The sequence below is a fragment of the Daucus carota genome, chromosome 4 (genome assembly GCF_001625215.2).
Source record: "Daucus carota subsp. sativus chromosome 4, DH1 v3.0, whole genome shotgun sequence".
In the NCBI taxonomy this organism is placed as follows: domain Eukaryota; kingdom Viridiplantae; phylum Streptophyta; class Magnoliopsida; order Apiales; family Apiaceae; genus Daucus; species Daucus carota.
Window position 1 is genome coordinate 26,781,561 of NC_030384.2, and position 24,732 is coordinate 26,806,292.

At 34.6% G+C, this 24,732-nt stretch overlaps 2 protein-coding genes across 3 annotated transcripts; both read right to left on the reverse strand.

Moving 5' to 3' along the window:
• Window positions 1-158: 158 nt before the first annotated feature.
• LOC108215826 (uncharacterized) lies at window positions 159-9,206 on the reverse strand. The gene is made up of 15 exons (XM_017388413.2): window positions 8,984-9,206; window positions 8,036-8,088; window positions 7,812-7,923; window positions 7,630-7,737; window positions 4,659-4,763; window positions 4,101-4,184; window positions 3,247-3,362; window positions 3,044-3,145; window positions 2,834-2,947; window positions 2,680-2,736; window positions 1,944-2,010; window positions 1,781-1,834; window positions 1,212-1,286; window positions 906-941; window positions 159-680 (listed from the first exon to the last, which is right to left on the reverse strand). Exons 2-15 carry the CDS (start codon window positions 8,053-8,055, stop codon window positions 591-593), a joined length of 1,140 nt encoding a protein of 379 aa, XP_017243902.1. The 5' UTR covers window positions 8,056-8,088; window positions 8,984-9,206; the 3' UTR covers window positions 159-590.
• Window positions 9,207-18,722: 9,516 nt separating this feature from the next.
• LOC108219416 (protein CNGC15b-like) lies at window positions 18,723-24,144 on the reverse strand. Of its 2 annotated transcripts, none has more exons than XM_017392862.2 (8): window positions 23,887-24,144; window positions 23,242-23,317; window positions 22,536-23,088; window positions 22,235-22,447; window positions 21,279-21,571; window positions 20,679-20,790; window positions 20,263-20,499; window positions 18,723-19,588 (listed from the first exon to the last, which is right to left on the reverse strand). In XM_017392862.2, exons 2-8 carry the CDS (start codon window positions 23,268-23,270, stop codon window positions 18,896-18,898), a joined length of 2,130 nt encoding a protein of 709 aa, XP_017248351.1. In that variant the 5' UTR covers window positions 23,271-23,317; window positions 23,887-24,144; the 3' UTR covers window positions 18,723-18,895. The 2 variants fall into 2 exon arrangements, with proteins under 2 accessions (XP_017248351.1, XP_017248352.1); XM_017392863.2 differs by having other exon boundaries at window positions 23,242-23,310; window positions 23,887-24,027.
• Window positions 24,145-24,732: the final 588 nt, after the last annotated feature.

Here is a 24,732-nt window from a genome sequence, read left to right on the forward strand (position 1 = left end):
AATATAATTTACATGTTTTTTCCTACAAATTAATGGGGAATTACATTCAATTTGGACTTGGTTTTACCAATTCCAACTAAATAGAGCAAACCAATTTAAGAAGTTTCAAAAACTTCATATCTAAGTTAAAACCAAAGATATATCTGATACACTAGGAAGAAAAAGAAGAGAGGATGTCTGTTAAAAAAATAAATTACAAAATCTGGTGAAACATACATTCTTGAATCTTGTTTCAGCTATTTGTCAGTTATACTCAAGTATTAACTGCTACGTGTCGAGAATACGAGAAAAACCAAATAATTTGCAGAACAGAACAAGTGGCACAGCTGCAAACATGCAACCATGCAGAATATAGTACAAAAGTTGAGCCTCTAAATTTAGCAACGATTTATATGCACAAACAGCCTACATTTCTGGACGCTTCGTATAGTACATGGAATGTGGGTGAACACCCCTTTGATATATAATTTTCCTGGTATTTGAAGCCGAGGGCTGTGAACTACCGAAACACCCTTCGCACCTCGGATGGGGAGATGGGTTGACGAGCAACAGAAATGTACATGGTGAAGTTACTACACATTTACAATGCATCAACCCTTCTTTTGCATAAAATAAGCCTGGTCTGCATTTGCAAGGCGATCCTGAAATAGGGCCCACTCGCTTCTGCATCTCTGTTTCACCTGTGAAGATAAAACAAGTAGTTTCAGCTTTCAAGCTACTAGAGCTTATACTCCCAGTTTTGATACCTTTTAGTGGGAATATACAAAAATTATTTTTAATCATTTAGAAGGATACCCAAGATTTTATGAGAAAAGTTCAAAAATATTCAAGTTCCAAGAACATGACGTTATAATCTAAGCAAGGATTTAAAATAGAAGCAATAGATAGATAATAAGTATACATACCCCTTCCCATGGAGCTTTACCATCCTCGGACACACCCTGATAACATATTAATTTAAGAAGTATAGTGAGAAGCTCTCATTGAAAACATCAACAGATGTAGGATAAGCAAGAAAAAGTCGGTAAGCAGTGACACCAGAAACACAATTCTTAACGATGAACAAGTCAAATACTTGCATAACAATATAGATACGGAAAATACCACATTTTAACTTTTTTCTTGATACCAATAACTGAATTAGTACACAAGGAACTGTCAAAAAGTATTAAAAAGACAGCTTTTTCACAAGTCTTAAAAATATGTCTCACCTGATTTCCAAGAGAAGGGATTACTTGATGAATAATCCACTGTGAATCAACAACGCCAATCTTTTCATGTGCAGGCTGTAGAGAAAGGGCAAAGACAGAAGTAAAAGAGAGGTGATTATAAATTATAATTAGTGATCACTGATCAATAATCACACTGTAAATTTATCACACTGTGATTAAATGGATCAATCATCTGACAAGTGACAACTGAAAAATACAGATTATATTTGTATATAGATAGAATAAAAGATTAATGAAAATGACAAGAAGCCATCTTTCACCGGGTAAAGACTATTTTATATCTTACAAACAAAATTTCAGGTTCAAATTTTTTCGTGAATCCTCATGTATATTTGATAAGTACTGTGCATTTATATGAAGAACTCCATAACTTTGTCGAGGTTGCATTTTGTAAAAGTTTGTGGGTGAACAGAACCCATATAGACACACATATATATACCTTTAAGGTAAAAACACATGCTGATTGACAATGATAGATTTTAAGAACCACCAAGATGCTCAAAAGGATGGAATATAACACATTTTCAGAACAGCAAATACGCACTAACCTCCACACATCTTCTGAGGGCAAAATCTAGACCCCAACCATGCACCAAATCATTCTACAAAGATATTAAGAACTCCAATGAGTAATTGAATGAACAGGAAAGTAAGATATACAAATTTATCAATATATGTGCAAATACTAGACATGGGATGGAATTGGCATACCTGAATCATATGCCACACACACCGCCAGGCTTGTCGAGAAAATACTGGTGCCATGATCTCCACAAAACTGTATAAAAATATAAATAGACGTACAAATTAGTTACATGCCAGAGCAAGAATCTCGAGTATACACAGTTTTTTGAACATTTGCTAGAGCATTCTTCTTGCTAGCTTAAAAGTTTCAAATTTTATTAATTTCATACAAAAAATATGGATCATCATATATTGGATAATTAATAATTGGTTGCCGATAGTCATAAGGCAGGAATGACGATAATTAATAATTGGTTGCCGCTAGTCATAAGGCAGGAATGACACCCCTAAAGAGGACTGCCAACAATTATCATTAGAATTTGACATCAAAATTAACTCAGGAAAAGTGTTGATTCAGTAACAACCGTCCTTGCTTCAGAGACCACCCTTTTTTTAATTAATTACTTGATACAGTAAGAGCTACAAGTTGGACTGGGAGAAGTGATTTTAAGAGAGAGAGAGAGAGAGAGAGAGAGAGAGAGAGAGAGAGAGAGGAAGAAATCAATACATCAAAGAACAGAAGGGGGCTATCGGTTTTAAACTAATAAGCAGTCTGACCTATAAACTAATAAACAATGCTCATACAGTTGAACCCGCATAGATGGATCCTGCTAAAGCAAGTAACTACAATGAAGTTGATAGACGTTTTTAAGGTAGCAACACATCCGATTTCAAATCGGTGGGGAAAATGAGAGAGGCTTACGCAGCACATGGAGGCAAATGTGGATCACTACACCACCCTGGTCGCTCTTCTGTATTCCTGATAATACAATCATTAAAAAATTGTATGCAAAGTCTACTATCTCCCACGCAGGAATAATAATGATATTAAACCAGAGACAGGGATATAAACGAACTTGTGAACTTCTCGGTCGCCTCTCCTCTTTGTCATTTGCCATGTTAGTCCATTATTGGGTTCAAGACCTGGTTGAGAAATCTCCAGACCATGTTTCTTTACCAGTTCAATAAACCTACAGATCATCCGCTTTATAAATTTTCTTGAATCAACCAGATATCATAACTGAAAATCATGCGCGATTTATTCACAAAAAAGGAAAAGAATATACTTGTCTCCGTTAAAATGCTCAACACCTAGATCTTCATCCCAAATGAAAATATAATCATAGGCTGCTACAACATCAGGATGTAGAAATCTCTTTGCATACCACCTTGATAAGTTCGAAGGCCGAAAAGAAACTTCAGTATTAGTTTTCTACTTCCACATATCTACCTTACATTTAAGTACATTATCAGACTACTGAAACCTTACCACTTTGTTTGTTTTCTTATGCTGATATGAACAGCACGCTTTGACCATTCAAACTGATCCCACTCACTAGTTCGCCCATCATAATGGAAAAGCAAAATCTGAAAATCCTCAGAGAACTGCAGAAAGTACATGGCCCAAAGAATTAATACTGACTAAGCTTTCTATTATGCAATCTATACTATACTATAATAAGCCAACATAGGTACAATTTATAGTCCAAACTTTTAGTTATAATTTTTGTTTGGTACGCTCCCTCTGCAACTACAAGTCTACAACATGTGGAGGTCTATTACTCTTACATTGTTAAACAGTTTCAAATGCTAAAAACACTCGTGATAATATATTGATCTCTTACTCTTATATTGTTAAACAGTTTCAAATGCTAAAAACATTCATGATATTACATTATCATATAATGTTTCATAAAAAAAATTATAATGATGTTAAAAATAAAATTATAAATATATAATTTTGAATATCTTTTTTTAACAAGAACCTTCATATAATTCTTTTTAACTCTAACATGTTCTATTTCAATACAAACACGAATTTTCTAACTCTAATCTGTTACACGACAAATATCTTTTTTCATACATATAAAGATATACGAAATATGAAAAATCTGATTTAAAATTGATTGAATAATAAATTATCACATATTAATAATAGAAAAATATTTATAAATAGATAATAAATTGTAAAAGCTAAATTTTTGTGAGAAAATATAAGCCGTTTGTTAATATAATTTATTTAAAATTCAATTCATTAATATTAAAATACTAATAAAATGAAGTTAAAATTGAAATTATAAATAATAAATTACGAAGGCTAGTATATAAATAATAATGTATTACCTTTTTGACTGCTGCGTCAATGTTGTTTCTCTGATCAAATCCCACTGTGAAAGTTACTAAGTACTTTGGCTTCTTTTTTATATCCTGAAAAGAAATTTGATGGGATGTAATTGCTGAAATCCACGGAAGGCTAGTCCAGAAAAATATTACGACAGTAGCCATGCAAATAAGTAAACAGCAAAAAATGGAGAAGACAAGAAGCATGGACAATAGTCAAAGCAAATCCAACACTGTTGGATATCAGTGCTTGTCTCTTTAAACGTTAGCTTCACAACCAAGCACGTAACCATAAGAACTAAAGTAATATAAATGCAACAGACAAATGACTTAAACAAATTCATGTAACCATAAGAACAAAATTAACATATCAGCAACAGTTATATGACTTCAAAAAAATCTTGATGCAATAAACCTACAAATTCATACACTACCAACAATAAACCAATACATGAAGATAAAAATTGGCAAGTTACTGCCTACAATGGGAATTTAACAAGTGCTACACTACTTTCCTTCTATACTGTATTTAACCTCATACATGAAGATAGAAAGGCATACCTCAGTTGGGTCACCCCATAATCTTCTCAACATATAATCTGTCTCGGCCACTACAATTCCCGGAGGTAACGTCTCAGCACCGCGGGGATTTGTTGGAACATATATCTGGGAGCATGAGAAAAGAACTTCAAGAACACATTTAATACAGTATAAGAAGTATAAGATTGAATATGTGATGCTTGTATAACTGAGTATTGCAGGTCCAAGGATTCAATAAAGACAGAGGAAAAATAAATGTTCAAACTTTAAGGGAGTAAACAGTCGTTGAGAGTTGATTCAAACTTAATTAATAGTTTAAATTACCTAAAATAAGTAATAATGTTCGTACATTATGTACTAAATAGTCAAGATAAGAGATTTCCTTCTATTTTGGTGGACGTGGTTCATCACTTAGATACGGTTAGATGTTAGTCCCTATACAAGGCTCATTAATGTATTTCATTTTATTATGCAGATAAATAAATAAAGTAGTATTAGTTTTCTGATTTACTTTTTATTTCACATCACATATTTTACATAAGAAGTCTTTAATACGTGTTGGAGAAAATTAAAGCAAGATACAAGGTTTTATTATAAGTACCGATAATTCTTCGATATATTGAATAGGTCCTACCATCCATAAGCATTCTTCTGTACTCATGTTTGCGCGGGTACAGATACAGGATTAAGTACAGATGGCTGATAAATATAACTTAATACACAAGCGAAGTCGCAAACAAAAACACACAGATGTAGCGAACAGGAGCAATAACGAGTAAAGCACCAGCACACAAGAAATAGGTAAATTAAATTGCACACTTTCACACGAAAAAAAATATACCGGACTGAATAAAGTGCACCCAAACAATACACTACAAGAATTTCATGCCAAATCTACTTGGTACTTTGATCTCAGAATCCTTTTACTATATGTAAGAAGGGCAATATCCAATTTGACGGACTATGTACAGACTTCAGAGTACTATTGATTTTTTTTCTTAAAATATGCCTGAATAACTGGGAGACGTCAATTACCATGGCCTAATCCAGTACATCCTCACCTATCACCACAAATTTTTTAGTTCTTAACATATATTTTGCCATCACTCTAAAGATACCAGATAACTTCAAAAACAACCCCCTAATCTTTGCCGACATGCAATGACAACTTTTCCTTTGTAATTGTATTAGGTAACACAAGTATGCCTAAACCTTCTGCTTGAGGCTCCTGGAAACATCAAAATAGAAACACCGCCAAAAGGCCCAAAACGCTGCCCCCCACCCCCCACCCCCGCGCGCACGTCTGCCTTTTAAAGGGATTTCCCATCATTTGTTGAATAGGCATGGAGCCTCCTTTGCTTGTCAACATTTGTATTTACATATATAATTGGCGTTCAGAAAGTCCATTTCTCAACATATTCTGGCTTTACACTACATACTGGACAAGGATTTATCATCAATAGCAGTTACCAAGTTTTTATCAATTTATCATGCGCACAGTAACTTATAAGCTGCTTAACTTATTGACTGAAGGTACTCAACAGCTGTGACCTGTTTTGCTAATTATGAGCTACCGACAGCTTGTGACTCCTTAGATGTTAGTCATAGCTATGAAACTACAAAAACTTGATAATTGATAAAGATTTCTGTTTTCTGCGAGGGGCATCCCACTTCTGCTGGTATTTGTTCACTGCATCAATATCAACCTGATTCAAACCTAAGCTCCTAACCCAGTATTAACATTCCCGAGGTGTAACTAAAAGATACATACATTTTCCTCCTTCACTCTTAAGTAGGTCTATTAATAATATATGCAGTATCAAATGAAATCCAAAATGACGAAAAATGTAAGTCCTCCAACACCTTTCACAATCTTATTATTACGCCTAAACAAAGATTGGAAAAATCATCTTCCTTCAATCTCTGAGAAGTAAATCTCCTACCAACAGTGCATATAATCCGCTCTATAATTCTACATAAAGATTAATATATTAATTAATCATAATGAACTATATTAACAAATTATACCAGCTGGACCCAGTGCAAGGTTCCCAAGCCAGCAAAGTCCGTTGCTAAAATTCTGCTCTTTTTGCCAAAAACCAGGTCAAGTTGTAATGTAGATAATTGTTTCTGTCTTACTTTTCCGTATTTAATATTTCCGGCGTCAGCATAAAAATAAGACAAAGGTAACTGAAAAACAGTACATCTATGTCTACGCCATGACAAGGCATTTGATACACTCATTTTGTAAGATTTAATATATTCATAAGTATTATATATATAATAACATATCTATCATAAATAAAATAAATATATATAATATGATTAGTTATACATACTAAGTACTAGCTATATATGTCCCACAAATCCAACTCCAGATGATATCAATGATGATAATCATGAATTCCACATATCCAGTATTCCACCAGATGAATAAATCAGATGATGTAGAATTCAGTAATCAAAATCCTTTTATCCTGCATGAGCTCAATTAGGGTTTAGTACTTTGTTTATAAGATTTATGGGCCGGTTGGGCCAATTATACTGAAAGATATAGGGCGACTTTAGTTGGGACTTGGGTCATGGGGCCATGGCGTACAAAAACACCATAAGGGCGTCATGGGGATGCCATGCAGCAATCACAATGGTGAGTAAGACACCATAAGAAATTTTTTGCCTAGTTATGTTGACACCGTATCAGCAATGATTTATTTTGATTTATTTTTAAGTAGTTAATTAAATACCAATCATCAACGATATGCAATATAGTGGATGTAAAATTTTTCAGATTCTTTTATGATTTAACATCTAATTAGGTAGCCAATGTGATGAGTTAATATATGCAAATCAGCTTTTCAATACCTAAGTACAAAGACAATTAGATTTTATCTTTCACATAGAGAAATCAGTTTCAACAAGCTGAGATTACTGTCAGTAATTACATAAAATATATTAGACTATTCACTCCCAATATATGGCAAGAGATGAATACCTTGGGTATTTTAGGTGTGTTTCCTGACCCTAGATTTTCAGGAAAACTGCGATCACTGGGTTTGAGAATATCTTCATGAAATGACATAAGGCTTGAGGGTAGGTTAATCTGAAAAAACACGAGAGAAATGAAATAAATGATTGTATAATATAGAAGTAATGCCCATAGTTGAAAGAACTTACCCTGGAAAGGGAAACTGACGGAAATGAAATACCAATAAAATAACCAAACACCATTCCCATTATGGTTGTTATAATAAGTCTGACACTATCATTGGATTTTTTTAAACCACCGCTGGAAAGACGAAAACCAAATCAAGCCGGTCAGCGTAACTAGAAACCAAGTTAAAAAAACCCACAATTGCTATGCATATCAATAAAAAAGTGATATTCACATCTTCACACACCTGCGATTGAAGTTTGCCATTCTGGTAAAGTTGCTCAGTTCAAACAGCTAGGCCTAAATATAACAAACAATTTCTTAAGAATCTTTACAAAAGGAAATACTCAATGTAAACTATAGCATATAATACATTTCATAAATTCTTTGACCTTTTCTTCCCAATAAAATCACTAATCACTAATTATATCGATGGATATTAAGTAAATATACAATCATATTAAAGAACCTTTTCATGAAATTCATAAAGAGGACAGGGACTACATTAAATTTCATGATATACCGAGCACAAAATCATGCCCATCAAACAAGCACGCCGCACATTTATGACAACCATCTAGCCTAGGTTCTTATACTAGAATGTAAATAAAGTTCATAACATCTATTCTCATTTTGTTTATAGCAGATAAGCAACATTCAAAAATACACATGAAGCCATTCCCAAACCTACACACACCTCGAAAAACCAAAATATTAAGAGACATTTTTCAGATCAAAGTGTCTGTACTTCAAATCAAACTATCAATCTATGTCATATACTGCCAAATTTAGGGTTTTTACGAAAACAACCTCTCCGGTCTGCATAAAACTTCACCCTCCATAAAACCAGATACACAAGATATGTTCCTACTTACTATCCTTGCTTTGCTTCATCAGTGTCATTCAGAAGCTAAAAAACAGACGCAACTACAATCAACATCACACAATGCAAACCCTCATAACACATCAAGCAATTTCACAGTTCACACAATAATAAACCTCAAAAATGAGAATCAAAGTGCTTAAAGAACAGATTTTTATTTCAAAACCTCAATTCAACACAACAATAAACTAGAACAAAAACAACCCAGAAACCTTAATCAAATCTAGCACACTTCCCACCAACAAAATCATCAAAAAAAAAAAGAGCAAGTACACAGCAAGAAAAAAAAATAAAATTAGGGTTATGACATACACAGATGGGCTGAGAAGAAGCAGCAATATACACAAGTTATACAAGTGGGTTGTTGATATAAATTTAAATATGTTGTTGAGAAGAAGAGATCGGCAAAAATTAATGAAAATATGAACGTATATGACTATATGTTGTATGTATAGCTCTGTGTGTTTTGTGTATTGGTGAAGCTGAAATTGAAAAGAAATCAAATCAAATCAAATATGTTTTGTTTCTAGTTTTGACAGTGTTGTTGTTGTTACTAGGTGCTTTTATAAAAAGAGAAAATGCGAAGGCGCCATCTGTCCCCAGATTTAATTAGATTTACAGCATTTAATAATTTCATCGTTTGAAAATAAATTTGAATATGATTGTTTAATCTAAATAGGGTCTTTCTAATGTGTGCCCAAGGGCACACAATAAACACTGATTTTGATGAGTTTGGTTGGTTTTTATTGGTGGATTTGGTGCAAATGCAGGGCGGGCCATCCATATTTTGTTGTATAATTTGGTGGTGACTTGGATTTTTCTGAAGTCGTGTGAACACTTTCAGATTGAAGTTATTTGTGGTTCACCAAATAATTCAATCGGATAAAATCAGAAATTCTGCAAGAAGAGAGAATGTGTTTTGTTGTGTATTTCAAATGAACCATATCTCTTGAAATGATCAATGCAACATCTATATATAGATGTCAACGGATGTGTCTTTTGACAATAGACACACCTTCAACCAAATAGATTTGTCTAATGGCAATAAACACATCTTATCCCAATAGATGTGTCTAATGTCAATGGATAAATCTAATGCCAATAGACACTTCTCTTCCAATAGATGTGTCTAATACCAATGAACATGCCTCATAAGCACTAATAATCATAATAAACTCGAACTAAGCATACACTCCGTACTCTCCTGACTTGTTCGATGTAATATTATGATTACATTGATCAACTAGTTAATTCAATTTACACTAAAATAACCAACAATCCTCCCCCATTTTAGTGTAATCCATAATCAACTAAACAAAATCACAACAAATAACAAAGTTATGCATAAATGAAATATCATGACGATTGAATTTCACATTAGTATATTACACATTTCAAATATTCGAATATCAAGGTATCGCGATGGATTGAACCTCTACTATTCACAATGAATACATGAAGATAATATACACATAACTTTACATTCTCAAATTTTCTTACTTGACACTATATTTGACTAGCCTTGTGTCCCAATCCTTCTTAAGCATATCAAAGCCAAGTCCAAGCTTCTTGAAGCGGCTAAACTTCATGCTCAAATAGGTAGTTCTTTTATTCTCGCACCTGCATATGCGATTTTTCAAAAGAACTATTAAGAAGATAGACTTCAACCTCCTTATCTTGCAGGTCTGAACACATAACTTGGGATGCTGCTTTAATGTGTTCCAGTCTCTAGATGTTAAGTTTCCACATTGAATTCAACATCTGATTTAATCTTAGGTGAGAATTGGGTTTCTCAACATGAGAGACTTTTAAACGGACTTTAATCCCATCCCCACAGCCGACTTGTGCACAAGATCTCTACTCAATCCTTTGGTAAGATGATCGGCTAAATTATGTTGAGTTCTTATAAACTCCACTGATATAACACCGTGAGTGATAAGCTCACGAATCATACTATGTCTAACACCTATGTGTCTAGATGTGCCTTTAAACACTTCTCTATAAGCATTAGACAAGGCAGATTGACTATCACACCTTATTGATATGGGTGATATAGGTTTTGGCCACAATGGAATTTCATATATCAGATTTCTTAGCCATTCAGCTTCTTTACCAGCAGCTGATAATGCCACAAATTCAGATTCCATTGTTGAGTCTGTAATGCAACTCTGTTTCTTTGATGACCAAGAGATAGCACCTCCCCCAAGGAGGAATACCCATCCACTTGTGGAAGAATGATCTTCCTCATTGGAAATCCAACTTGCATCTGAATGACCTTCAATAACCGAAGGAAATCCAGTATACGCCAAACCATAATCCATGGTTCCTTTCAAGTACTTAAATACTCGGCTTAAGGCTTGCCAATGATGTGAACTTGGTTTGCTAGTGTACCTACTAAGCTTTCCAACAGCATAGGCAATATCTGGCCTAGTGCTTATCATGGCATACATAAGACTACCAATAGCCCTTGAGTACTCAAGTTGAGACACTGAAACACCTTTATTTGGTAGGAGTTTAATACTAGGATCAAGAGGAGTGCTAACTGGAGAACAATCCTTAAAATTAAATCTTTTCAAAATCTTCTCAATATAATGAGATTGAGAGATTGAAATACCATTATTCTCACGCTTGATCCTTATACCAAGAATCACTTCAGCCTCCCCCATGTCTTTCATATCAAAATTAGATGACAAGAACTTCTTGGTTTTATCCACTTGATTTTGGTCTGTACCAAAAATCAACATGTCATCCACATATAAACAAATTATAACTCCTTTACCAGAAGAATCAAATTTGCTATATACACACTTGTCTGCTTGGTTAATAACATAACCATTAGACAAGACCACTTTATCAAATTTATCGTGCCAATCCTTAGGTGCTTGCTTTAGACCATAAATTGATTTCTTCAATTTACACACCTTGTTCTCACAACCAGGCACAACAAACCCTTCAGGTTGTTTCATATAAATCTCTTCATCTAATTCACCATTCAAGAATGCAGTTTTTACATCCATTTGATGAATGACAAGGTTGTGTATAGCAGCAAGTGCTATTAACAACCTAATAGTTGAAGTCCTAGCAACAGGAGCATAAGTATCAAAATAATCAATCCCTTCCTTTTGTCTAAAGCCTTGGATTACCAATCTGGCTTTAAACTTATCTATCGAACCGTCCACCTTTATTTTCCTTTTGAAGATCCATCTATTCCCCAATGCTTTACAGCCAGGGGGCAAATCACTCAATTCCCATGTATTATTATTCATGATAGAATCCATTTCATCCTGGATAGCTTCCTTCCAAAATGCAACATCTCTCGATGTCATAGCTTCGGTAAAAGTTTTTGGATCCTCCTCAATAATAAAACAATATTGGTATTGATCTTTAATTTCATCTCTAGAACCCTCAACTAGATAAAGATGAAATTCATCTCCAAAAGACTTTGCTTTTCTAGCTCTAGTGCTTCTCCTCGGTTCAGACGGTTGATGAACATCTTCAGTAGAAACTGAGTTCCTACTAGAAGAAGATTGAAGCATGTCCCTCGGTCTAGGTATAGATGTAAATCTTGTTTCATCAAAGATAGCATCTCTTGACTCGATAATCGAGTTCACAGGCACATAGTCATTAGATTCTAACACATAGAATCTATATGCGATGGAATGCTCAGCATAACCAACAAAGATACAATCTATACCTCGTTCACCCAAGTTTCTTCTTTTGGGTTCAGTGAGTCTTACAACTGCTCTACATCCCCAAACTCTCAGAAAACTCAATTTTGGTGACTCTTTATACCAGAGTTCATAAGGGGTAATTTTATTCCTCTTACTAGGAATTCGATTCAATAAATAACAGGCTGTCAACATAGCCTCACCCCAAAAACCCTCACTCAAACCCGAGTAGGACAACAAGGAATTAACCATTTCTTTCAAAGTCCTATTTTTTCTTTCTGCCACACCATTTTGTTGTGGTGTATAAGGAGCCGTGGTTTGATGTATTATACCAGTAGATTGAAAATATACCGGATCATAATACTCACCTCCTCTATCGGTACGTAGATTTTTAATCAAGGTACCATGATGATGTAGCTCTACTTCTTCTTTATATATTTTAAAGGAGTCAAGAGCTTCATCTTTCGCATGCAACAAATATACATAACAATATCTAGAAGCATCATCAATAAAAGTAACCACATATTTTTTATTTCCTAATGATGGTGTAGAATGAAAATCACACAAATCACTGTGTACCAATTCTAATACATCAGACACCCTATTAGCAACTTTAAAGGGCTTTCTAGTTATCTTTGTTAACATGCATGTTTTACATTTTTCATTGTTTAAATCAATAGCAGGTATGAGGCTCATTTTAGACATTTCCTTTATTCTTTTATAATGTACATGTCCTAGTCTAGCATGCCATAATTCTGATTTATTCAAATTTAGGCTAGTACTAGTAGAAGCCATGCAAGAAGATTCATCATTAAATGGAGTATTTACATTCAACATAAACATGCCATTACATAAGTAACCAAAGCCAACAAAAGTGCCATGTTTTGACAAGATATACTTGTCACTTTCATAAACTTGCTTATATCCACAATTATTTAATACAACACCAGACAAGAGATTCTTTCGAATCCCAGGAACATACAACACATTATTCAAATATATACATTTTCCAGAAGTAAACACTAGCTTAACATTTCCTAGCCCTTTGATCGGTTCAGTTGCAACATTTCCCATCTTTAAGATAGATCCATCTTCAATTGGTTGAAATTCCGTGTACCAACGAAGATCTTTACATACATGACTTGTTGCTCCAGAATCAATCCACCAAGCAACATTATCATCCTGCACATAAAATGCATCAGATATCAATGATACATAATTCTGACCAGAATTACAATTTTTGATCAAAATCTGACCTTGTTGCTTTTCTGGATCCTTGGATCCACTTGGACCAGCATTAAGCCTTTCTTGCTTACTTTTACCAACCCGACAATCCTTCTTGAAATGTCCAGGTTTGCCACACTTCCAACATGCAATCTTAGGCCTCTTGTTGGAAAAGTTGTTGTTGTTTCCTTTGAATTTCCGTTTATCACCCTTGCTGGTTTTAGGATTCTTATAAGATCCACCATCTTCAACCATATTCACAGAAGAATTACCGACTTGGTTCTTGCCCTTAGGATTATTCTCATTTTCTTGAGTCCTCAAAGCCTCTTCAATTCGGAAGTGACTTCCAAGTTCAACCAATGTCATATCTTCTTTATTATGTTTCAAGGTGTGTTTAAAATCCTTCCATGATGGTGGCAGTTTGTCAATAACACCATAAACAGAGATAGATTCATCCATCTTCAAATTGTGTTGAACAAACTGTCCCAGAATCCTTAACAATTCATTGTATTGTTCCATCACCGGTCTAGAATCGACCATTTTATAGTTCATAAAATTACTGACAAGAAACTTCTTACTAGAAGCATCTTCTGCCATGTACTTGGATTCAAGAGAATCCCACAATTCTTTCGCTGACTCAACATTTTGATATACATCGAAAAGGGAATCAGACATACCGTTTAGGATGTGACCGCGACAGATGTAGTCATCGTTTTCCCATTTGCAGCGTTGCCTTGTTTGTTCAATAGTTTCATTCTCAATCTCTTCGGGCATGGGAGTACTTAGAACATACACAACCTTTAGCGTGGTCAACAAAAAATGCATCTTCTTTTGCCATCTTCGAAAATCTTGACCCTCAAACTTGTCCAATTTTGCAAACTTACTTGTCATGTCTTTTGCAGATTCTCCGTTCGTCATCTTCAGAATATAATAACTTCAATCTTTGTTGTATAATTTGGTGGTGACTTGGATTTTTCTGAAGTCGTGTGAACACTTTCAGATTGAAGTTATTTGTGGTTCACCAAATAATTCAATCGGATAAAATCAGAAATTCTGCAAGAAGAGAGAATGTGTTTTGTTGTGTATTTCAAATGAACCATATCTCTTGAAATGATCAATGCAACATCTATATATAGATGTCAACGGATGTGTCTTTTGACAATAGACACACCTTCAACCAAATAGATTTGTCTAATGGCAATAAACACATCTTATCCCAATAGATGTGTCTAATGTCAATGGATAAATCTAATGCCAATAGACACTTCTCTTCCAATAGATGTGTCTAATACCAATGAACATGCCTCATAAGCACTAATAATCATAATAAACTCGAACTAAGCATACACTCCGTACTCTCCTGACTTGTTCGATGTAATATTATGATTACATTGATCAACTAGTTAATTCAATTTACACTAAAATAACCAACATATTTATGATTGGAGGACCAATAAAAATGCACCATACTCATGAAAATTAGCGCTTAGTGTGTGCCCATGGGCACACCACAGAAAAACCGATTTAAATATTGTAAACTTTTTGCAATAAGAGCATCTCCAAAATCATTGAAAGCACCTAGTTAAAAGCTGAGTTTGCATACTAAAAATAAAAAAATTTGGCCAACAACTCGAAAAACTCATACTCCAACCATATCGAGCTGTTGTTTTTGATTTTAGCCAACCTTCTATGGATGACAAAATTTGTCGAACCTCTGCAAGTCTGTAAGAAATCTATAGGAATATTGCATATCATTTATTACCATATTGAACTGATATATTCTATTTTAACAATCTAAAATATTAATAACATACTTTTTTTAAAATTATAGCCAACCAATATAGCCAATATCGTTGAAGTAAAATGTGTTAGAGCATCTCCAACCATCTAAAGCCCTTGGCTAAAAGGTGAGTTGGCTTACTTAAAATAAAAAAATTTAGCCAACAGCTCCAAAAACTCAACTCCAACCATGCTCACCTGTTGTCTATAAATTTAGCCAACCTCCTATGGATGGCTAAATTTGTCGAACCTCTACAGGTCTGTAAGAAAATCTGTAGGAAGATTGTACATCATTTATTACCATATTGAACTGATATATTCTATTTCAACAATTTAAAATATTAATAACATACTATTTTTAAATTATAGCCAACCAATATAGTCGATACCATTGAAGCAAAGTGTCTTACAGGTTCAGCAAATTTTACATAATGTCTTACAGGTCCAATTTAGCCAACGATTATAGCCAACACCGTTGGAGATGCTCTTATAGGTTCAGCAAATTCTATATAATGTCTTACAGGTCTCATTTAGCCAACTATTATAGCCAACGCCGTTGGAGATGCTCTAATATGTTATGTTTAAATATTCTAAATTTGGAATGTTTTAGCTATTTTGATCGTGCGCCGTAAGTATTCCATTTTACTAAAATATTATAGTTTTTATAATCAATCATGTTTATATTTGAATAAACCAAACCAAACCAAACATACTCAGTATATCCCGTTTAGAGCAGGGTCTGAGGAGGGTAAGATGTACGCAGACCATGCCCCTGCTGATGCTGTTTCTATAAAGACCATCAGCTTAGTGCACAAGAAATAAAATTGTTTGTGATATAATTGTAATATAATACCTTAGCTCATGGCCTTATTCACATGGGACTTACCTAAACAGTATTGTTTGTCGATCCATGATCTGAGACGGAGATTTCTAACCGGATAAAAATCGCCACTGCACACTTTCTTCAATTAACTTGATTACTTCTTGTGTAATCCATCCATGTTCCTTTATCTATGCACAAGAATACGATTGTCATGCCAAAAGCATTTTGGAACTGCGTGAAACCTTGTCAAATCCTTCGATGAACCAACATCTGTGATGATCAATTGATATGTAATGGCCTTTTCTTTCCTTCTTCGAATGGCCACCACTTGAATTGATTCTGATCTTGCACAATTTGACATTACAAATCTGAGTGGTTTCCAAACTAATAACGCATACCAATACTCTCAATAAACTGATATACGGCAGAGAAGACTGTGATCGCAATTAATTAGTCATCAAAAGAAGGCTGAGTAACCGTCCGGAAGCCATTAGTACTTTATGGGTCTGAAATTAAATGTAATATAATCATGGTTCGATAATATTTTTTAATAATTATACTATTCAAGAAACTTCAGTTCCAACGAAGGAATTTGATGACTTTATTGCTATAGCTGAGATTATAATAAAAAAAACACCACCTTTGTCATCTCATTAGATGCCAGTTGTGTCAACTGTATGAGTTTGTTGAAGAGTTAGTCACAGATTATGGAGTGTATATAGCTATTGTAGATTCAGTTGTTAATCATTCATTCACATTCTTATTTTAGTTATTGTATAATGAAATCTCTCTTCTTTCTTGTTCATCATTATTAGCAACATGGTATCAGATCCATTACGCTCGATCTCTCATTGTGTTCATGACGTTGTGTTTATCTCGTGATCGTTGTTCATCTTGATTGATCACTTAATTGTGTTGTTCAATTGATCGATTTGATTAGTTGATCTTGTTGATTGCTCAACTGATTGTGTGTTCGAGTGTTGTTCATTTTGTTAATTGAATGCTCTTGTTATTCAGTTGCTTTTGCGCTAAATTTGACGATTGTTATGGTTGCGTACAATACTAGGATCTACTACTATGTCTTCGTTGTTGAGCTTGGATGTGCATCATCTGTATTATTTACACTTGTCTGATAATCAAAGAATGCAGATTACTATTGTTGTGCTCATTGAATTAAACTTCAATCAATGGAGTTGTTCAATGGAGATTGTGTTGTCCTCAAAGTTTAAGCTAGTTTTTGTGGATGTATCGTATCAGAAACTTGAAACTTCATCTTCACTTCTAGATCATTGGATTCGCCGTAGCAATTTTATCTCTTAGATCTTACTGCGACACCGACCGGGCTAGCAGCCCTAATACAAGATAGTCCTTGACTAGCTCAGTTATTAGTTGGAAATGCAAAAAAGAGCATGTTGCTTCCCGTTCATTAGTTGATGCAGACACATGTTGTGAGCAAACATGGATTGTCTCGCTTCTTCATGAATTGCAGTTCAAGTCTATCATGCTTATTAATCATTTTTGTGACAACAAATCTGCGTTACACATTGCATCCAATCTCGTTTTTCATGAACACACCAAGCACATAGAGATTGATTGTCATTTGGTGCGTCAAAAGCTTCACCAACATCTTATCACCACTCACTATATTGCCATTCATGAACAACCAACTGATTTTTTGTGCCACTTCAGCATATGCGAACTGTGCCAGCTCTATGAGTTTGTTAGATAGTTAGTTACAGATTGTGGAATGTATATAACTGGTGTAGATTCATTGTTTAGTCATTCATTCACATCTTATTGTTCACTATTCTCCCCGGTATTAATGGAATCTCTCTTCTTTTTTGTTATTCTATGCTAGCTACATGTAGTAACAGAAATGTTATTTGTCTGGTTTCAAAAACGAACCACACCATTTTAAACTGAATCTACTTCAATCGTAAACAGAAACCGCACCAGTAATCACCGGTTCAATTTTGATTTTCAATTTTAAAAACCGCGCCTTGACGGTTCCTGTTGTAGTGTAGGTAAAAACCGCACCACGATCATCCCTAATTGAATTAGCTTACTAATCTCTCTAAAGAAAATTATTCAAACCACAAAGTTTGAATAGAGAAGAGAACTGCATTTAAATCTCCTTGCAAATAAAAGAACCACAGAAACCCAGATATATAATTTACTTGCAAGTTGTTAAATCAAGTAGTTTCTGACTTACTTTTGTATCAAAACCTTGTACTGTGTGATATTGCATCCAAGCACATCATCTCCAGACTCCAGTATTGCCCTCCTGCTTGACTGAAGAGATTCAGTCACACTCTCACTCTTGTCAATCAAAATAAACAATGCACATATCATTTTCACTAATATTTTTCTACAAATAACACTTCACATTGATTATTGAATTAAACTGCAGAACTTATTTAGTTGCAAGGAGGAATCATTTTTGGTTATACTAAACATTTTTTTAAGTTCTAGTACAAAAAAACCTTTCTGCACATCATTCGGGAACTTTGGTATTCAATTCGGGACTTCTAGCACTACTCCATACTTAATCTGGAAGTTCAACTTAATTTCTGTTTATACATCTGTAAATCTTTCCTATCACCTTGTGATATAAATATTTGAAGAAAGAAAATAATAAAAAGTTTCAATCTCTCCGGTTTAGAACTAACAAAGAAGCGCATATACATCTATGTAAAGAGATAAAGAACAAGGAAACCACACATTGTCAACTTATTCTTCGTCTACAGAGAAATCAGGTTCTTCTGGCTTTTGCAATGAGTTGACAACGCCAGTACTTGATCCAGGATGTATATTTACACCTCTCCTAGTGCTTGCTGTCATCCTTGCTGCATATAAAGCGAAACCAGAACCCGGTGAAGGCACTTTTTTATCCCTTGAAGCTTCTGACTGAGCTGCTGCAGGGTTTTCTCTAGCTTTAAGCTCAGCAGTAATCTTGCGTTTTTTGTATCGACGCCATGCTGCTTGTAAAAAGCATGCACCCCATGTTCGCCACTGGTGAGAGTAGAATCTGAATTTGTGTCTGAGTTGTTTACTGTGCAGTCTTCGGAACTGGGAGGCCACAAACTTCAAGTCCTCGGCAATGAGTGCAAAGGCCTCAACCTCAGAAATGGCTTTTACTGTACGAGTGGATGATGGGAGGATGACACTTGGCCGAGGATCAAGGGCCCAAGTTAATAATTCTTCACCGCAGAAATCACCTGGACCAATACGGCAGGAATTGAAGAAGCCTGTACGACCACCATTTGTGGTGTATGAATCAAGGTTGCCTCGGATTATGAATAGCATTTCGTTGACAGGGTCGCCCTCACGCACTAGGCAAGTGCCCTCGGTGCACAAGGCAGGTTTAAGCCTCTCACATATAGCGTCTAGCATTCGTTCATCCATTTGATCAAATAGGGGAACCTTCAATTTGATTAAAAACAGTTACTACATCAGAAACTAATAAGACCTAAAATGCACATTTCATTTCCGAATAAAGTCTTCACTGCCAAGATTATCATCATCAGAATGTCATGACTACCTAAGGTTCTTTTACCGTATTTTATTTTAGGCCAAGTGGGGTGGTTCCATTTCTATCGATCTTTTAGATACAGATCCTATAGTTAAAAGAAGACATTTTAAAGCCTGCTGAAAGAGAAGGGAAATAATACATGAAGAGACACAATATTCATTAAGTACATTATTTGTAGTTGTATCTGGGAAATTCTATGATTCCTACAAAGAACAAGCAATAGAGAATAAAAAACATATCTTGTGAGTTTTCCTTTTTTGCTATCGCGTAATGAATCTTTTACAGTTTTACCTAACCTGGTATAAGGATATATCCTCATTCATAATTTAGGGTCTCAGAGAATTATGCATAATTTTGTAACTTTCTTGTTCCTTGTGCGATTAGACATTGATAATTTTTAGTATTATTAATGCAACTAAACATATATTGACAACTAATGTTCTGTATGTCAAAATTGCATTAGGTTCTTTCTAAAGACCAAAACAATATATTGAGGATCCAGCAAATATATCTTTTCTATTGTGGAAATAAAATAAGAACCAGAATTTAAGAGCTCTTTTTTTACCCGTCGAACTAGATCATAACAAAGGTGTCGCTTTATATCTCTCCGCAGATCCAGTGGAAGACCTTTCAGAAGAGCTTCTTCATTAACCCCTCTAGTAGCAACCCACTTATATTGGTCGTATTTTCTAACTGCTTGCCTTAGTTCTTGAGGAAGTTGTCTGTGATGCATCCATTGTTCTGTATCTGTTCTCTTAATTCTCCATTCTTCTAATCGAACTGTGGTTGATTGGAGATATGTCTGCAGTAAGTTTGCACAAGTTATGGTAAAATATTAAAGTCAAACCTTGATAAGTGAACGTATGACAGGCCTGACCATCAGATTTAAACATGCCAGAAGTAATAATGAAGTTATAATTATAACAGTATGAATTGTGGAAAAAGGGTCAATAGCCAATTGATACCATCAAATAAACTTACTTGCATATTTCCAATGAGCAATGCAAAGAGAACTAATCCCATAACTGCAATGACAATAGCAAAACTTATTTCTCCCACATAAGTGGTTGTTCCGAGATTTTGCCCGAGAGAACTGCACATGATTACCAAAGTTTGCTAGTGGTGAAGCAGAAGCAATATGAAGCATATATAATGCATTAAATCAATATTATATGTCCTCAATTTAGTTCAAAAGGACGCCTCTAATATTCACCTTTAAGAGACTAACAACATACAAAACTGCGAAGAAAAGCATTTATACATTATAACTAATCAGTTCTCCAGAGTATATTTTGACAAATACAGTAAAAACTCTCAACAATCTACTCCTTGTCATTCCAGTTCCTGGCATGACCAATACATTTACACAAAATTGATTTGCTAAAACATCATTCAATTTATATTTATCATATCTTTAGATTATAATATAAGTGTTCATACAGTTACTTTGATGACAGTATGACATTGAGATTGGGAAAAAATGAACTGCTGAAGATTGAAGATTAAGGTTCTATGCTAGATCAAGTATTTGTACAATATTAACAAGCTTAGTATATATGAGAGTGTGAGCTGATATCTTACCTTAGGTTCTTTAATCCCCACCATAGACAATAAAAATACTTGTTAAAGAACGGCGAGGATGTAACATCAGAGGTCAAAGCATCGCCATAGATACCAAACGGATAGGAGTCGGCATTTGAATTGCATTTTGTTGTGATATTGCTGGACTTGAACCAGTTGCTTCTAACAGGGTCAGTAACCTTCCAGCAGTCAAAGTATTCATGTTTACATGATGATCCCTCAATATCACAAAAGCTTCTCCAACATGCTTCCTGCCTCTCGATTGATAGAAGATACCAGCAAGCTCCTAAAACCTACATTGGAGAATAAGTCAATGAGGATGGACTGGTTGTGAAATTCATTCTGATATACATACAGGCCAAAATAAGATCAAGATACTAAATAAGAGTGCATAGTAATAAACTACTAATTTCCATTACGATTCCTTAACCACAGCAGCTCGGGGAGTATAAATTATCACGTCTGTTGAAGCACACTGGTTGTAAAATTCATTCTGATATATATACAGGCCAAAATAAGATCAAGATACTAAATAAGAGTGCGTAGCAATAAACTACTAATTTCCATTACGATTCCTTAACCACAACAGCTCGGGGAGTATGAATTATTACGTCTGTTGAAGGCTTGAAGCACACAGATTTTTTTACCAGTAATACTCGATCATCAAAACAAGTTCTAATTTAATATGACAAGATAAACAACATCCTGTACATCTTTGACTCAAGCGAATAGAATGAGAATTGTAAACTTCCCACTAAGACCTAAGAGATGATGCAATAGACCACATGAAATCTAAACCAAAAGTTGATCATATCAAAATCCAGCTGACCTCACTGAAATAAGGGTAGGGTCTGAAAATAAAACATAACTAAACTACAAAACAATGTACGATGTACCCCATGCAACATTGATAATATATGTATGCTGAAGGAATGAAAAGGTATTGGTGTACTTACATGACTTGCTAACATGTAGAGCATCAAGTTGTAGGCAGCTCCTGCCCATGCTGTTTCTGTCACAACGCCAGTGGCCTTGACAATCTGTGCCGATAGTGGAAATATAAGAAATAGTCTGGGGAGGTACTGGAAAATGATAATGAATCTAAGGACATTTCTTGTGTTTGCCATGGTTGAACCCCTCAAACTTGGTATAACAATCCATATTAACACCTGATGAAAGCCAAAACAGAAAATATATAAAGCTGTAGCTTCAGAGGAACCGAGCAAATATGATATGGCATCACTTATATTAACATACCTGAGGAAGGGGAAGTGCAGCAATCAAATCAATCCAAAAATCTTTATGTAAATACTTCTCAGCTATCTTTGAAGAATCTATTACCAGTTCTCCTCTCCCAAAGACACGGGAAGAAGGTGCTACATAAGCTGTACGAAACCTTACAAAAATCTGAATCATGTAAAAGGCATCTGTAATTGACCTTACAATAGTAAGAATCACTTCAAGGGTTGTCCCAATATCAATGCAAAGGTTGTCCTTGACCACCGGCAAATAAAAGAACAGGGGGTCCACGAACAAAGAAACTAAACATGCTACTAAAAAATATTTGTTCCATCTATGAATGATTGGACCTCGAGGATCCAAAATCTTCTTCTTTACCCTCTCATAGTCCTCCGAAAAGACTCTTGATAGTACTTTAGCTTTCAAGGATCTTCCCCTGCGTCCAGTCTCCCTCTCACCCCTCTGAGAAGTTGATTCTGCAAATTGTGTTCCATCAATCTTGAATTTCACCTTAATAACATTATCTCCATTTACCACTGGAAGCTTCGCAAATTCAGGGTCATCTTGAAATCTAAAATCAATAACAAAGTGAAGTTCCATAATCATTTTCATCACACTTTGAAATTTTAGTTGGCTGTAGTTATAACAAGAAAGTAGTAAAAAACAACAATTTTTGAATACCATTAGAAACCAGAAACAGGAAGAAATGCAGTTTAGGACATACCTTACGGATCTCGAATTGCCATAAGCCATGGCTGCTAACTCAATTTGCTCTTCTATCAAAATCTCTAATCTGCAGTCTTAAGAAAAACCACAAATCTTGTGACATCAGACTATCAACTAAAGAAAAGAGACATGTATTGAAATCTTGACAGCAACTAAGGATGATTTCCTGAACCAGGATTCATGTGAAGCAGTGGAAAATAAGTAACAAGTTGAAATCAAAGCAATAAATAGTTTCTCTCCTTTTAAGACCCAAAGTTGAGGTCAAACATGTGACTCCTCCTTTGGAATACTCCTATTTCTTAGCTATCAATTCTTATGCATATGGAGCAAACAAGAACCAAATTAGTAGTAGAAGTAGTAGTAAGATTTGCAATTTCCAGTTGAACAAGAACCAGTCAAGATTCATGCTTCACTGAAATTTTAAAATTTTATTTGTCAACTCTATGACCCCATAATCCAAAAGTCAGGTCTGGTCCTATTTTATTTGTGAAAATGATGCCTTAAAAATCACTATCAACAGATTGAACAATAAAATCCTAGAAATTCACACACACAAAAAGCATCAACAACTAGGCTGAGCTGCAAGTACTAAACCAAACCAAAAATTAAAATAAAAACTGATTTGAAGAAAAGTGAAACATACCAAGTTAAAAAGCAATCTTTTCAGGGTCCTCCATGCCAACACTGAAGAAACAAAAAAACCCAGAATTTTCTTGCTCTATACAACTCTTGTGAACAAACAAACTTCTCAAAATCAAAATTTCCAAAAGGGTCTTCAAATCAGTTGTTTTTATACCAAAAGAAGCAAAAGAAAAAGGAAGAAACAAAAGAAACAGAAAAATAATACAGCTAGATATCCCAAAATGAGGGAGGTGCATCCAATTAATTTAGAGTATGACACACTTTAAATGTGTACACAAAGACTTCACGTATGATCTGCCATATCTGAATCTAAAGCTATAATTATGTTTTGTTTGCTTGTGTACATATATTATTAGAGCCAGGAAAATCTCAGTACAGGCAAGAGAAGGTTGTGTATGGGGTGGAAAATGTTGTTGAGTAAATATATTTGATTATTTTTTTGATGGTCACTAAACTAAAAAAATAAATAAAAAAGAAAGAGAAGGGGGTGTTTGTAAAGATCCGAGGAGTTGAGTTGACTAGCAGATAGTATATGCAGTTGTATTAACCTGCGGTATCTTGACACATGCATGTTGTTTTGTCTTTACCTTAACTTTCCTTTTCAGTTCAGACCCTTTTCTTTTCTTTTTCGCTTTTGCCCCTTTTCTCTTGCTCTTCTTTTCAGCTGAATTTTCTTTGGGAAAATTATTTTCAAGTCAAATTCCCATAATATTGAGTATCGAGAATATAAAATGATTATACCTGGTGTTGATGTTCGATAACAATAATATTAGCATATTTAGAAAAATATAAAAAGTTGTTTTATAAATTTTAAAGCAGATTTTTTAGTACGTGAATGCTGAATCCC

Coding starts and splice junctions, on each gene's coding strand:
- LOC108215826 (XM_017388413.2), bottom strand. CDS start 8,055: ATGGCAAACTTCAATCGCAG. Junction 7,924..8,035: donor ATGGCAAACTTCAATCGCAG/GTGTGTGAAGAT, acceptor TCGTCTTTCCAG/CGGTGGTTTAAAAAAATCCA. Junction 7,738..7,811: donor CGTCAGTTTCCCTTTCCAGG/GTAAGTTCTTTC, acceptor GTGTTTTTTCAG/ATTAACCTACCCTCAAGCCT.
- LOC108219416 (XM_017392862.2), bottom strand. CDS start 23,270: ATGGCTTATGGCAATTCGAGATCCGTAAG. Junction 23,089..23,241: donor GGCAATTCGAGATCCGTAAG/GTATGTCCTAAA, acceptor TATTGATTTTAG/ATTTCAAGATGACCCTGAAT. Junction 20,791..21,278: donor TGGGGATTAAAGAACCTAAG/GTAAGATATCAG, acceptor AATCATGTGCAG/TTCTCTCGGGCAAAATCTCG.